This window comes from Solanum tuberosum, unplaced genomic scaffold (assembly GCF_000226075.1).
Source record: "Solanum tuberosum cultivar DM 1-3 516 R44 unplaced genomic scaffold, SolTub_3.0 scf00192, whole genome shotgun sequence".
NCBI classification, from domain to species: domain Eukaryota; kingdom Viridiplantae; phylum Streptophyta; class Magnoliopsida; order Solanales; family Solanaceae; genus Solanum; species Solanum tuberosum.
The window spans coordinates 442024-458721 of record NW_006239115.1 but is presented as its reverse complement, the minus strand read 5'-3'; the positions used below and the strand labels follow the sequence as shown (position 1 = coordinate 458721).

General features: G+C 35.7%; 1 protein-coding gene across 1 annotated transcript in view; it reads left to right on the top strand.

The window, feature by feature from the left end:
- Positions 1-11615: 11615 nt before the first annotated feature.
- Positions 11616-16698, top strand: part of LOC107062016 (putative late blight resistance protein homolog R1B-23) — an 8601-nt gene continuing 3518 nt past the window's right edge. The window contains exons 1-2 of the mRNA XM_015312190.1: positions 11616-14267; positions 14372-15552. Coding sequence (XP_015167676.1) covers positions 11731-14267; positions 14372-15552 — 3718 coding nt within the window. The 5' untranslated portion in view covers positions 11616-11730. The remainder of the gene's footprint in view (positions 14268-14371; positions 15553-16698) is intronic.

Here is a 16698-nt window from a genome sequence, read left to right as displayed (position 1 = left end):
TGTAACTAATACTTATTAAACTTATTTTAGCATGATTTAGTACTTTTAAATTCTTATCATTTTCATTATGACTTTGCAATATTATTTTATATGATGATTTCATTATTATTTTTTATTGAATATTTTAGTGTCATCAGTACTTATCTCATATTTTTGTGTTTATTTTCTTAAGAAACACCTTATATAATTGTATTTTGATTGGACTAAAGAAATATTTGGATCACAAGTTGAATACATGTTTGTATGCAAACTTAACTGAAAAAATCCAAAAATCTGAAAAAAATCTGAGGTATATTAGTTTGGTTTGATTTATAAATTTAAAAATCCGACACAATGGTTTGGTTTGGTACTTGAAAAATCTGAACGAACCCGAGGTTGAAAACCCCGAAAAAATCCGAATTTTATTAGTTTGGTTTGGTTTATAAATTTAAAATTTTTACACAAATAGTTTGGTTTGATATTTGAAAAACCCGAACCAACCCGGTCATGTACACCCCTAATAGCAGCGAGCTGCGTAACTGCTGCCTATGAAGGAGCCACCAAAAGAAAACCCTAGGTCGGTCGTATCCTTGGAGACGACTTATTAGTTTTCAGTGTAGACTGTTCATCTTTATAGTTGAATTGGATGTCATTGAATTAAATTAGTTTGATGTTCCTTTTGCTTCGTGGCTATTTCCATAGTTAGTTTTGTATAATAATAATCATATTATAATTATAATTATAATTATATTATAAGTGGGAAGCCTCCAAGTCAAAAGTTGAATTACCAAAATATCCTTATAATGTCATAATATTGATGAACAAAAATGTACACATTAATTATAAATAAATACTATTATATTCTATTAAACACTATTCTTATATATTTATGGACAAAAATATAAATACACACTCTTAAAAGCTAGGATTGTTATTTATTTAGTTTCTCCTTTTTTTTCATTCTTCTTCCTATTATTTTGTTTTATCTTATTTGTATAAATGCCCAAAAAGACTTGCAACTTAAGAACTGCATCGGTTAAAAATATATTTTAATAGCACCTTAGTGAAGAATACTAAAAGTTCCTAATAAAACAAAACTGAACCCACAATCAATTGTTACAAACTTTATGGAAGAAGTGTGAAAGTTTCCAGTAACTGTACGTTACTATTTCTCTATTAGTTTATAAATGAATTTTTCCTCTACAGCTCATATTTTATGTATGTTGGGTTTATAATTTTCGTTAGTTTTTTCATACTTCATCATTATTCATGTTTTCTTCTTATTACAATTGTAAAACCTATTTGATTGCAGAAGAAGATTCACAAGAGCTTTAGCAATAATTTGGTACGAAGAATAGAAGAGTGTTATGATAGAATTAGTTAAGACTTAGAGTTAGTTACTTAAAGTTAGTTATGAGTCTGTTAAACACTGTTGAAGTAGTTAATTACAATTAGTTGGTTAGTTGGTTATTCTCATGTTTTATTCATGTATATATACACAGCTGTTGTATTCATTATTCATTCATTGAGAAAGGAATAATACAGATCCTCTCTTCATTCTAGAATGATCCATTGTATCCTCTGTTCTTCTTTCTCTTTGAGCTTAATCTTCATTAATGGAGGAAGCTTACTGGTTTAATACTTCAATCAGTAATTCTGTCATGGTATCAGAGCACAGAGAGATTCATTCCGCATTCAATTTTTTTTTATTTGTGAGTATTGTTTTCAGTTCACAGCTAGGAATTTGTGAGATTCTGTTTGTTTCTGTTTCTCGATCTATTTTGAAATCAACTGCGATTTCTGTTTCTCGATCGAGATTTCTGTTTCTCGATCGAGATTTCTATTTCTCGATCTATTTGTTCAATCTGATAATTCAAACAATGCAACTTCTTCTACTGTGAGAATGGACATTGCTAGTCCATTTTACTTGCATCCTTCAGAAAATGCAGGATCAACATTGTTGCCAACTGTTTTTGATGGAACTGGTTATAGATCATGGAGACGAGCTGTCCTTAGGGCCTTATCAGTGAAGAGCAAAACAGGTTTCATTAATGGGAAAATTATGAAGCCTGATTCAGAGGATCCAAGCTTTGCGCATTGGGAAAGGTGTGATGACATGGTGACTTCGTGGATTCTAAATTCCCTCTCACCAGAATTGAGAGATGGCCTACAGTATGTGAACAATGCTAGAGAGCTTTGGGAGGAATTGGAGGATCGTTATGACCAAACAAATGGATGTAAGCTGTATCAATTACAGAAGGAGATAAATGATTTGGTGCAGGGAAGTTTAGATGTTACTGGATATTACACACAAATGAAGAAGTTATGGGAGGAGATGAACACTGTTGACATCACTTCTCAATGCACTTGTGTGTGCATTTGTGGTGGAAAGACCAAGATGCACAAGGCTGAACAAGACAGGAGACTTATACATTTTCTGATGGGTTTGAATGAAGTGTATACTGCAGTGAGGGGAAGTATCTTGATGATGAGTGACTTACCAAGCATAGCACAGGCTTTTGCTATACTATCCCAAGAGGAGAGACAGAGGGAAGTAAAGCCCCATAATCACACTGTTTTGGACTCCACATCTCTGACTGCATCTGCATCTACTTCTAATGGAAAAGGTTTCAAGACAAATTACAGTTCTTATAGAGGCGGTGCAGGCAGCTCTGGCAGTACCAATAACAATCGAGCAAACACTAACACTAATAACTCCTATTCACAGAACAGATCTGGTCTGTTTTGTGACTACTGTAAAAGTCCTGGACACACAAAGGATAGATGTTATAAGCTTCATGGTTATCCAACAAATTCCAGATTTCCTAAAGGTAAAAAGTACAGGTTCTGCAGCAAATGCATATACACAAGAAGAGGGGAACAATGAAGTCGAGAAAGGTCCTGAACTAAGGCGACAAATGCCAGTGAACTTGTCCAAGGATCAGTATGAGCAGCTGCTCAACCTCTTGGGAACCCTGCAAGCTGGAAACAATAGAAGTGACAATTCAGACAACACATTGAGTGGAGCTATTAACCTGGCAGACATACTTGCTTGCTACTCTTCAATGACTGAGATAGATGATCTATCATGTAAATGTACTAGATTAGCTGCTAGCTCATGGATCATAGACTCAGGAGCATCACATCATATGACCTACAATAAAACCATACCTTAAGAATATTAGAACTCTACCTTATCCTTTCCTAATCAGCCTACCAAATGGATATAAAGTTAAAGTAACTAAAATTGGAGATGTTTGTTTGAACCCAGCTTTGACTCTATGTAAAGTGTTGTTTGTACCTAGCTTCAAGTTTAACTTGATATCTGTCCATTGTTTGTCTTTACAACTTAAAGGTACAGTTAGTTTTAACAAATCTTCTTGTTTGTTGCAGGGCCCTTCTCTGAAGAGCCCTCTGGAGCTTGGTAGAGCCAAAAATGGTCTATACTTTCTATGCATCAAGTGTCATAACTGTTGTGCTCAGTCTGATGGCATTCATACACACACATACCACTCTTCAAGTTGTCATTCTATTCCATCTTTACTCAGTTGTGGAAAACCTTTAGTTGAAAATAAATGTAAAGTTTCACCATCTATTGTAAAAGTTTCACAAACTACAAATAAAGGAACTAGTTCTACTGGTGATCCTATTTTCTATGCTGCAAATCCTTTTACTCATGCTGCCTCTCCTGCATCTCATAATCATATTGCTGAATTCTTGTGGCACACTAGATTAGGACATGTACCATTTGTAAAGATGAGGAGTATTTCAACCATACCTGTAGATTTTTCCACCAAACAACCCTTTACTTGTGCCATATGCCCCATGGCAAGACAAACCAGAATACCCTTTCCTGAAAGTACAAGCACAACTAGCAAGATTTTTGAGTTACTACATGTTGATCTATGGGGACCATACCACATACCGACTCATGATGGTTACAATTATTTCTTGACCATGGTGGATGATCATAGTAGATCAACATGGACACAGCTACTTAGATGCAAAAGTAATGCACTACAGGCTGTGAAAGCTTTTGTATGCCTTATAGAAAACCAATTTCAAACCAAACTGAAAACTATCAGGTCTGACAATGGCCTAGAATTCACAAGTGGTGAGGCAACAACATATTTTCAAGAAAAAGGAATTATACATCAGAAATCTTGTCCTTATACACCCCAACAGAATGGGGTAGTAGAAAGGAAACATAAATACCTCTTGGAAACAGCAAGAGCCCTCCTTTATCAATCCAATTTACCTATGAGGTATTGGGGAGAATGTGTGCTAACTGCTACTTACATCATCAATAGATTACCTACCAAATCACTACCAAATATGTCACCATATGAACAATTGTACCAAAGAAAACCCATATACTCTCATCTTAGGAGTTTTGGATGTTTATGTTTTCCCACCATTTTGAAAAACCATAAAGACAAGTTTGAACCAAGGGCAACACCTTATATTTTTGTTGGATATCCTTACAATACAAAGGGTTACAAAGTCCTAGATTTGGCTACCAAGAGGATTCATGTATGCAGAGATGTCTCTTTCCATGAACATGTTTTTCCTTTTGTTATTGCTCCTGATGGTTCTAGTTTTAACTCTATTCTCAAATTGCTTGTTCATCACCCCAATAAATTGACTTGTATGCTTAATGAAACAACCACTTTCAATGATGAAATGCTGGATACAGACACACTCCATGAAGTTATCAGTAACTAAGTAGCAAACAATATTTCTAATCCCATATCAAACACAGACACAACTTCACCTAACACTGCACCAATACCACTACATAATTCTAATCCTTCCATTACTTGTGATGCTCCACCAGTGCCAGCACCTAGAAGAACAAGTAGAACCCTTCATACACCTATCTATCTTAAAGACTACAACTACACATTACCTAACATGCACTCCACCACATCAACACCTGAACAACAACATTCCCTCACCTCATTACTGTCAAACCATGAGCATGTTTGTTTTAATACTTTATGTTCTAGTAGCCAACAGCTAGTAAAGGCCATTTCACATGAGAGTGAACCTTCCTGTTATGCTGAGGCAATCTTGAATCCTTCTTGGCAAATGGCAATGACACAGGAGTTTGAGGCACTATATGCAAATGATACATGGGAACTGGTCCCCCTACCAGTAGGTAAAAATGCCATTGGATGTAGGTGGGTGTATAAAATCAAGCACAAAGCTGATGGTAGTGTGGAGAGGTTCAAGGCCAGACTAGTGGTGAAGGGATATACGCAACAAGCTGGGATTGATTATACTGAAACATTCTCACCTGTAGTGAAAATAACCATTGTGAGAACTTTGATTTGTTTGGCTATAAAAAGGGGTTGGAGTTTATACCAGTTGGATGTGAATAATGCCTTCCTTCATGGTGATTTGCATGAGGAAGTATACATGACAATACCAGAGGGTCTTATGGTGGACAACAACAACTTAGTTTGCAAACTCAAGAAGTCTCTATATGGTTTAAAACAGGCCAGTAGACAGTGGTATGACAAACTGGCCAGCAGTTTATGTTCAAGGGGTTATACACATTCAAACAGTGACTACTCACTTTTCTATAAGAGAAAGGGATGCTATATAGTTTTTGTTGCAATATATGTGGATGATGTGATCTTGACAGGTACAGACTTAGAGGAAATCATCTCTTTGAAGAGTTTCTTGCATGATCAATTCAAATAAAAGACCTTGGCAAGTTACACTACTTCTTAGGACTAGAAATACTATATAGGGATGATGGTGTTCTTCTTTCCCAGAGAAAATTTACTACTGATCTTCTGAAAGAGTTTGATATAATGAACTACAGAGTTGCAACATCACCACTTGATTCTACTGAAAAACTTAAAGCCACAGATGGGGAGTTGTTATCAGATCCCACTCATTATAGAAAGCTAGTTGGGAAACTTAATTTCCTCACAAATACAAGGATGGATATAGCTTTTAGTGTTCAACATCTTAGCCAGTTTATGCAATCTCCTAGAGAACCACACATGAAGGCTGTTTATCATGTCCTTAGATATCTGAAGCAAGATCCTACTTTGGGAATTTTCATCTCAAACAAACCTGATCTTACTGTTACTGCTTACTGTGATTCAGATTGGGCAGCTTGTTCTGATTCAAGGAGGTCAGTTAGTGGGTATTTGGTTCTTATGGGAGACAGTCCTGTCAGTTGGAAGTCCAAGAAGCAAGCTACAGTGTCACTATCATCTGCAGAAGCAGAATACAGGGCTGTGAGACAAGTAGTAGGAGAACTAGTTTGGCTTGAGAGATTACTTGATGAACTAGTGGTGCAAAGTTCATTACCCATATGTGTTTTGTGACAGCCAAGCTGCAGTTCATATTGCTAAAAATCCAATTTTCCATGAGAGAACAAAACATATTGAAGTGGATTGTCATTTTGTGAGGGATAAACTTCAACAAGGACTGATTGCACTTCATCATATTTCCACAAACTCACAATTAGCAGACATATTTACCAAGGCCTTAACTGGAGTCAAGCACTTTACCATTCTAAGCAAGTTGTTTGTAATCACACTACCTCCAACTTGAGGGGGTGATAGAATTAGTTAAGACTTAGAGTTAGTTACTTAAAGTTAGTTAGGAGTCTGTTAAACACTGTTGAAGTAGTTAGTTACAATTAGTTGGTTATTCTCATGTTTTATTCATGTATATACACAGCTGTTGTATTTATTATTCATTCATTGAGAAAGGAATAATACAAATCCTCTCTTCATTCTAGAATGATCCATTGTATCCTCTGTTCTTCTTTCTCTTTGAGCTTAATCTCCATTAATGGAGGAAGCTTACTGGTTTAATACTTCAATCAGTAATTCTGTCAGATTGTCTGGTTGTATTTTCCAAGCAATGACAGCGAAAATCAAGAAATGATGATTTGTTTTCTGATTTTTTGAAGATGAAGATTAAGACCATTCAGTCGGGCGTTCGTAAGATCTATATTAATGTCCTGCAAGCTGTAACGCATCCGATTATCCAATGCTTCAAAACAATTTGAAAGAACTACCAACTATTCGTAATCTCAGACGGATTGTTGGTTTGACAGATCAAATAGTAATCCTTCAAGAGATGTTTGACCTCTTATTTGACAATCTCAGATGTCTGTCTGCAGAAGTTTTCGAATTTCACCTAGTGACGGCTCAAGCTAATAAGTGGCCTAAAACAAAAATAAATCGGAGCCTAGCGTTTATTTTTTTATTTTTTTTAAATTGAAATACAAAGTTATTTCTTCATTTTCAATGAAAAAACTTTATTTTTTCTATGATCTTAAACTAAAGATATATATACCAAAATTTATTTTAATCTTGTGATCTTAAACATGTCACGTGAAAGTTAAATTTAAAAAAAATTGACAAAAAAGAAAGAAACATACTTTAATGTTTCGAAATGAACTAGAATAAAGACAAAATATTATAATAATTCAATTATTACTAAAGAAAAATAATAAATAAAAAATGGAGTGCTTACTTACAACCTTCAAATGTCCATTATTCATTTCACAAATGAACTTCAAATGATTCAAACAGAACTGGAGTGCTTACTTACAACCTTTTATCAGATCTGTTGCATTAGAGTTCAATTAATTTTGCTGGCATATGTATAAATTAAAGAAGAGGTAATAAACAAACTCTTTTGAGTACGATCAAGATCTCAAATATATCATAAACTATTGAATAGTAAAAAAATAATAATTAATACATTAAAAAGAGTTGTTCGTCAAAGTCGAAGTGATTAATTGGAAGTATAATAATATCAAGTATATCATAAGAAGGTTCATATCGTCATGAATTCGAAGGATAGAATATTAATAAGTTAGTGCAATAATAAATTATTTCATTTAAAAATGCTTGTATGACATGGAAACAGGCCATCATCAATGGAAGAACCTAAAACTTGGATATAATTGAAATAAATAAAAAATTTACACGGAGTATAGTTAAAATAAAGCTGGAAACCACTAAATACCTTTCTTTTTTTTTTTGTCTGAAAGAACCAGTAAACTTGATTGTTGATGTAGAAATATAATCAAACTCTTTTAATTAATGTTTTCTTGTGTGATTATTCAGATCTTACTATCCTCAAAACTGTTCATGTTGATCTATTTATATTCATGTGATATGACTAGTTCTAGAATGGCAAAATGTGACTTTACTCTTTAATATTATAATTTGGGGATAGTAAGTGTGGGGCTGTGGCCTAGCGATTAATAAAATGAGTTGAGCATCCTAAGGTTCAGATAGTTTCCTTGAATGATCAAAGGGCGATACTTCGAGAGATGCTCAGCCTATTAAGAGCCAATCTCGTCCATTTGCCAATATGGATGTTGTTATTGTAAATGCCGGACTTCTAATTTACTCATTATATGATAGCGAGGGGGAGAAGGAAGATACGATGTTGGAGGAATATGTGAACCAGGCACTTGGTCTTGATCTTTGGAGCAACATTCACCATATCAAGGAGATGGTCTACCTCATTATTTGAAAGGCATTTCAATCGAACTTGCCAAGGATTCATGGGCTAGGCTATGTAGATTTTCTTTTAAGCAACCTGGAGAAGTTCCAAGGTTGTTATTCAGGTTCACTCACTTCTGTACTCACTTCTGTCATGAACTAACTTCAAATCATTCAAAAGGAACTTGAAAGCGCACAACCTTTTCTTGAGAATGTTGTCGAACAACAACATAACAAGCACAGCAAATTTCAACGTTGGGCTATGGTACTGATTGGCAAAGCATATGAGATGGAATATGTAGTTGATGCTTGCATAAGAAAAGAACTTCATAGTGCCCTGATGATGAATGAAGAAATAGTGTGGGCTTTGAAGACATGACGGAAGAGTTAAGAGACGTAGTAGGATCTGATCCGTTATGAATTCTTCGCTTGTTTGAGGGATTTGGATCAAAAGTTTTTCTTACTGGTGCTGATCATTTGATGTATGTGTTCAATTCCTTTGTAACAAATCCGTTGACTCTTCGACATCAGTTTAGAATCCGTAGAGAGGAGCTTAGATAGTTACATAACTGTAGCTTTTTCTTCAATTTCGCCTCGTAAAACCTACCTGTGTTAGATTCTGGTATTTGCAAAGCATAAGTTATATGAAATCACTAAATTCTAAAATGAAATATTGATCGAAGAAAATAGCCTGAAATTTTGACGGACTTTTATTTATGTTTAAAGTCCGGGAACGCAAATACCTCTGCTTTCACACTTTTGTGTATCCATAGTAGCTTTTAGTTACTACTCCTACCTCAACTTTAGTTTCCTCTGTTCATCAGTTCTGATGAAACTCAGTTTTTTAAAGAAGCTTTTTTTATTGGAAAAACTCCAGCTCGTTCACATTGTCGGTCTCAAGCCCGGATAAAGGAGGAAGGTTGCTGAGGGTCAATCACAAACAACCTCTATATCCTGTAGCAGGGACGGACCCACACGAGTTCTAGGGGGTTCACCCGATCCCCCTCGACAAAAATAACATTGTATATTTGTATATATCAGTGGTGGAGCTAGAAGTTTCATCAAGGGTACTGTTCAAGATTTTTTTTTAAAAGTGAGTTGAATGTTATTTGTTTAACCTAGGGATTCTACCATGAATGATCTCAACATTTGTCAATATCAAATATAAACAATCGAGTTTTTTTCTCTCTTTTTGATGCATTGATTTTATATGATAAAAATATATGATTATTGTTTTTAAAGTGAAATATTGATAGAACAAATGCGTCTAGCTTTATTTTCTTAAAAAAAGAAGATAAAGTGCATGTATTGATTTTAGCTTTGGGTTTAAAGTTGTTAACATATATAAACACAAAATTTTTAAAGTAAAATGTAGACTTCTTTGTTTTCACCATTCGAAAGTGTACTATATCCTAGATAAAAATTAGAAATACATGATATCTAAATATTCAAAATTAAAATAATCAGTGGCGGAGCCAGAAATTTCATCAAGGGTGTTCAATTTTTTTTTAATAAGTGAGTTGAATGTTATTTGCTTAACCTAGTGATTCTACCATGAACGATCTAAACATTTGTCAGTATCAAATATAAACAATCGAGTTTTTTTCTCTCTTTTTGATGCATTGATTTTATATGATAAAAATATATGATTATTGTTTTTAAAGTGAAATATTGATAGAACAAATGCGTCTAGCTTTATTTTCTTAAAAAAAGAAGATAAAGTGCATGTATTGATTTTAGCTTTGGGTTTAAAGTTGTTAACATATATAAACACAAAATTTTTAAAGTAAAATGTAGACTTCTTTGTTTTCACCATTCGAAAGTGTACTATATCCTAGATAAAAATTAGAAATACATGATATCTAAATATTCAAAATTAAAATAATGTATTCATATATGTTACTCTATATTATTAAAATTGTAATATTAATAATTAAGAAACTTGAGGAACATAATAACGGTGTGTGAGGTTGTGTTAATGTTGTGCACTCTGTAGGATTCGAACCCCCATCAATATTCTATTTGAGAGATAATAAAGATAAGTATATATGAGATTGACGTGAGAAATGTTTGTTATACGTGCCTGAAGCTGCTATATTTTTTTGGCTATATTAGACGAGTGGAATGGATCGGACCGGAGAGGAATGGAAAGAAAGGGATCGCATTGGTATTGGTTAGGCAAATATCTCACCTTTTGGTGAGAGGGGTGCCGAGATCCTGGGGCAGCGGGATCTTCCCATCATGATCGACTAAAGGGAAAGTCGCAAAAGCAATATTGGTTTGAATCCAATTCATGATTCCAGTTGAGGTGGAACTGAACAGGCTTAACTACTGCGCCACAAAAGAGATTATGTCAAGGTTGTTCAACATTAATTATTTATCCCTTAAATCCCGAATTTGACCTCTCCATATGATGTAATTTTTCGGCGAAGGGTGTTCAGCTGACCACCCTTGGATGGATGTAGCTCCGCTACCTGGCAGTGGCGGATCCAAAAATTTTACCTAGTGGGTTCAACATATAAAATAAATAAAGCAATACTAAATATTGTGGGTAGGAATCGAACCCACAATGCATCAGTCTAAGTGTAGAGACTTTGCCGCTAGGCAACGTGTTACTATTGGTTTAAGTGGGGTCAATTAATCATATAGAGCGTTTTGTTCCAAAAAACAAATTGAATATATATGTATATACAATGTATTTTTTGACGACCCCACTTGCAACCAAGTAGGTCCGCCCAACTCATGCTTCAAGAGGTAATTCTTGAATTAAATTTCAGCAAGTTTATGTGCTCTAGCATGATTATGTGTGTTCTAGCATAAACGTTATTGATTATCTATTATTCACATAAGCAGTAAGATTTTGATATGCTTCCGCTGTGCATATAGTTTTCCAACAAAAACCTATGCTACTCGAACTCTCAAAAGATCTATTTTGCGTGTTGAAAAAATGATGAAAATATATGTTGTATTTTGTATTGTAATTGCAATAATAAATAATAGAAGTGATGGCGTGGGATTAAGTTTTACTATGATCAAGTACATGATTATCTCATCTATATACATAATCCACGTTGAAGATTCAAAAGGAGGGAATTTTTGAATACAAGTTGTAATTTTTTCATTTTTAATATTTAGAATCTCGAAAACTGCCGAAAAGTCTCACCTAATTAATCTTGTTTGATATCAATAATTTTGTTTATGATAACTTGTCGAGAATACAAAGAGAAAGAACCTTGTTGACTTTAACAATTTCACAGCAATGAACCATAATATTCTTCAATCTCTGCAACGTGTTGAAGATCAATGGGGTTTAGATATGCCGGAGAGTTTAGAGGATGTAATCAAGTTCCTTAAAAGAGAGGTTACATTCCTTGATTTTTTTCTCAGCTTACAGAGCTTCACAGATTTATCATACATGCTTGAAATCGTACACAACGTTCCAGCTCTGTTTCATGATGCTGCCGTTAACCTTAAAGAAATCAGCGAGATCGATCATGTTGATGGCGTTACCAATCAATTGCAAGTCAACATTCAGAAGACTAAGTTGGAAATCAGATATGAATACTTATTTCCAAAAGTCAACAAGGATGGTATTATTGTGACCCCCAAATTTGTAATCGATTTCATTGATACTGCTGTAGTGAATCTGGGTAATTTATTGAAGATTTATTGTTCTAGTTCACTACTTTTTGTTCGTGGACCTAACAAAGAGATCGGAGATGTTTTTAAGGAGTTGAAGTTATTGAAAAATTTTGTATGCTATGTTTCGGACAGATTCATAGAGGTGAAAAGTCAATATATTGATTTCTTCATTCATGTTTTAGAGGTGACCAGCCACGCTGCAATGGTTGCCTGGTTGTATCTCCCAAGCAATGACAACGAAAATCAGGAAACGAATGGTTTGCTTTCTGATCATCTGAACATGAAGATTAAGCCCATTGACCCAAGCATCCGCAAGATCTATATTGATGTGCTGCAAGCTCTACGATCAGAATGGCGTCCAATTATTCCAATTGATCATGTAGCTGACTGTGTAGCTGGCTTTGTGGAGACTCTCCAACACAACTTGAAGGCACTATCGGTTAGTAATCTCAATACTCATCAAATATCAGCTCTTCAGGAGATGCTCAACCTCTTAATTGCCAATCTGTCCATACAAGATCTTGAATTTCACCTTCAAGATATCGATACTGTGATGATTGATTCTGGAATACTTGTTTACTCGTTGTGTGAAAATGTGGTGTTAGGGGAAGTGACTATTGATTTACCAGTTATGCTTGAGCACATCAAGATATTGATCTACCACATCATCCGGAAGGAGTTCCAATCTAATTTGCCAAGGATTCATGGACTAGGCTATGTTGATTTCGTCTTAAGCAATTTGAAGGAGTTCCAAGACCGTTATCCAGTTTCATTTGCTTTTATGAAGATTCAACTTCAAAAAATTCAAAAAGAACTGGAGAGCGTGCAACCTTTTTTGAGGTCGGTTACAGAAAAACAATACAATATTCACGACAAACTTCAGAAAAGTGTGGCTCTACTGATTGGCAAAGCATATGAGGTAGAATATATCGTTGACTCTTGTGTGAGCAAAAGAGTTCCTGACTGGTGTCTCATGCGTTGGCTCGTGGACATTAGCGCAGAGGTTGCAGAGATGCAACAAAAGAAAATCTTTGAGGTTGACTTAGTGTCACCTTATACCATTTCTATTGATACTTCCAGTAAGTCGTCAGAACTGAAAAAAATGTCAGCGATCAAAGAAAAAATTATAGGTTTTAAAGATGAGATCGAGACATTAGTACACAAACTAATACGAGGATCCAGAGAGCTGGACATTATCTCCATTGTTGGTATGCCTGGAGCAGGAAAGACAACTTTGGCCAACAGACTCTATTCTTATGATTCAGTTGTCTCTCACTTTGATATCCGTGCACAATGTCATGTGTCTCCAGAATATTCGCAGAGGGGCCTATTACTGTCTCTTTTGGCGATGCTACAGGTTTCTATTGATGAAACATCTCTTCTTAGTAAAGAGACTGATGAATTAAAAGATATTCTTTCCAGAATTTTACGTTCCAAGAGATATCTTATCCTCCTTGATGACGTATGGGATCACAAGGCGTGGGATGATTTAAAATGTTGCTTTCCTGATGACAATACTGGAAGTAGAATTCTTCTTACAACGAGAAATCACGATGTTGCCGACTATGTTAAATCAGTGAATAAACCCCATCATCTTAGCTTGTTGACCTACGAAGAAAGTTGGGAGCTACTAAAAATGAAAGTGTTTGGCAATGGAAGTTGCTCTCCTCTCCTTGAAAAAGTAGGGCAAGAAATCGTAAGAAAGTGTGGAGGTCTGCGGTTGTCAATTGTTTTGGTGGCTGGCATTCTATCAAAAATTGAGCAGACAGAAGAATGTTGGAGTGAAGTGGCTAAGCATTTAGGTATCAATATGTTAAGTGCCTTAAATGACATTATAGAGCAAAGTTATCAACATTTGCCCTATCATTTAAAGTCCTGCTTTCTTTATTTTGGAACTTTTTTAGAGTTCAAAGAAATCAATGTTTCAAAGTTAACATGGATGTGGATTGGAGAAGGCTTTGTAAACGATCTTGAAGGTAAGAGTTTGCAGGACATAGCGAGAGGTTACTTGGAGAATCTGATTAGAAGAAACCTAGTGATGAATGCTAAGAGGAGTTCTGATGGTAAGGTCAAAGCATGCCGCGTTCATGATCTATTGCTTGATTTCTGCAAGAAAAGAGCAGCGGAAGAGCACTTTCTATCATGGATAAAATGGTAAGAGATTAATTATTTGTGCTTTATTTGTTCAATCAATCAAGTATTTCAGTTGTATTTGAAAATGAGTTTATGATATATTATACTAATTGATACATACACAGGGACCAAAACGACAAATCTTTGTTAGGTATATCCTCTCGCAAGCAGTTCGCTCAACGTCGTCTGGCCTTCTACTGTGAAGAGGAGAATCTTGTAAAATGGAGTTCGTCTTGCTGTCCTGTTGACTCTGTACATTTCGGGGAAGACAAAAGAACAAATGTTTCTAGTCGCCAAGTCCCACAAATTTTTTACAACTTCAAGTTTCTTAAAGTGTTGAATTTGGAGTCCACTGTTATCAATTCTTTCCCAACGGTGCTAGTTTACTTGAGGTATTTTGCTGCACAAACTGATCAGGATTCAATTACATCGCTCATTGCCAATCTTTGGAACCTTGAAACGCTGATACTCAAGCCAACAAAAGGAAAGCTGAAACTACCCGTTACAATTATGAAGATGGTTAGATTGAGACATTTGTGCATCGATAACACTTATTTCACTTTAAATGGTGAGGAAGGATTACTTGAGAAGTTGGAAGTTCTTTCCACTCCATGCTTTTCATGTGCAAAGGATGTGGAATTGCTAGTGCAAAAAACGCCGAATCTTCGGGAGCTGAGATGCTCATTTGTTGGTTTCAGACAAGAATGTTTACCTTGCTTGGACTTCCTTGAGAAACTTGAGATTCATTTAGCAGCAGATTCAACTGTAAGTGGTCCATACATCTTCCCAGCAACGGTCAGAAATTTGACACTATCCAACTTTTTCCTGGGCAGTTGTCACCGATCCAACATTTCAATGCTTCCCAACCTTCGCGTGCTGAAACTGGAATCAATTTTCTTTGACAATGATGAGTGGGAAGTGAGAGATCACGAATTCTTTCAACTCGAGGTCTTGAAGCTTGTAAAATGTGAATTTCTTGAAGAATGGAATGTCTCAAATTCTGCCTTTTGTATGCTTGAACATTTGGTTTTGCGTGAATGCCCATATCTTAAGGAGATCCCTTTTTGTTTTCGAGACAAGTCTCTATCCATCAAGGTGAAGTCATGCAGCGAATCTGACGAGCGGTCAGCCACAGATATCAAACTATATCAGGAAGATTATTATCGGGATTTCAGCCAGGAGGAGTGGTGTAGTGAATCTGTTGAGCAGTCATCACCCTCAGATATCAAACAATACCAGGAATATAGTTCTTGGGATTCCAAACTCGATATCTTCATCCCGAAGAAGAGCATGAGTAGCTTATCAGGTACGCTACTGAGAAAATGCAATTACACGTCACTCTCATTTCTATTTTAAATTGGGGGTAGGGGAAGGGAAAATAGGGAGGAGATTACAATGTAGGGAATCGAACTCTAGCGAACTAACTAAGCTATTAAGATTCCTTATGTCACTCTCATTTACTCATCTTTATTGCATTTTTGTTTTTTAGAAAAAGTAATTTCCTTACCCAACTTTTTAAATTTACATTTACCTTGTATTTAAAATACACATAATACATAAACATGACCCTTAGCTTGGCTTTAACAGACAATTATGCCCTCCAATTTTGAGTGTACACAAGTAGACCCTTAAACTTATATAAAATTGAACAAATAGACACACATGTCCTATATGACATAATACACGTAGGACGCCACGTAGGACACAAAAGTTCCATGTAGGGTGTCATGTAGGACGAATGTGTCTATTTGTTCAACTTTATACAAGTTTAAGTGCCTACTTGTGCACAACTAAAGTTAAAGGTCATAGTTTCCAATTGACGTCAAGTTAAGGGTCATGTTTATGTATTATGCCTTTAAAATATTCTCAAACAGAGTTTTTGCTAAAATCATCCTTAAACTATGACGCAAAATAATGTACATCCTTGTGTTACCTGTCACGCCCCGAGCCTACACCCTGGGCGGGACCGGCACCCGGAGACCATTGCTGGCCCCAGGCGTACCCTTGGCCTGGCTTTCTTAACTCAGCGGAAACCTGACTCAACATAATAACTCAATGCCATGCAAAGACATAAACAACTTAACTGATAAAAAACTGGCCCAAAAGGGCAACTCGAGTCTCAAAATAGAATATTTACATATATACATAGATGAGAGACTCAATACTAACTGACTGACTGTCTATGAAGCCTCTACAATACTGAGATGGATGTTGGGACACACCCCGCAACATCCTAATAAAACAAAACTAAAAGATAAAAACAACCCGAGTCCTCCAGAAGCAAGGAGGCTCACCACTGACACTGGAGTGCTCAAATGGATCAACGGCGTGCTGGATGCTGATCCGGGGTACCTGTGTCTGCATCGTCATAAGATGCAGGCCAACTGGCATCAGTACATGGAATGTACGAGTATGCAAGCTGGAAAACTAAGCAACAAAGGCTAGAAGGAAA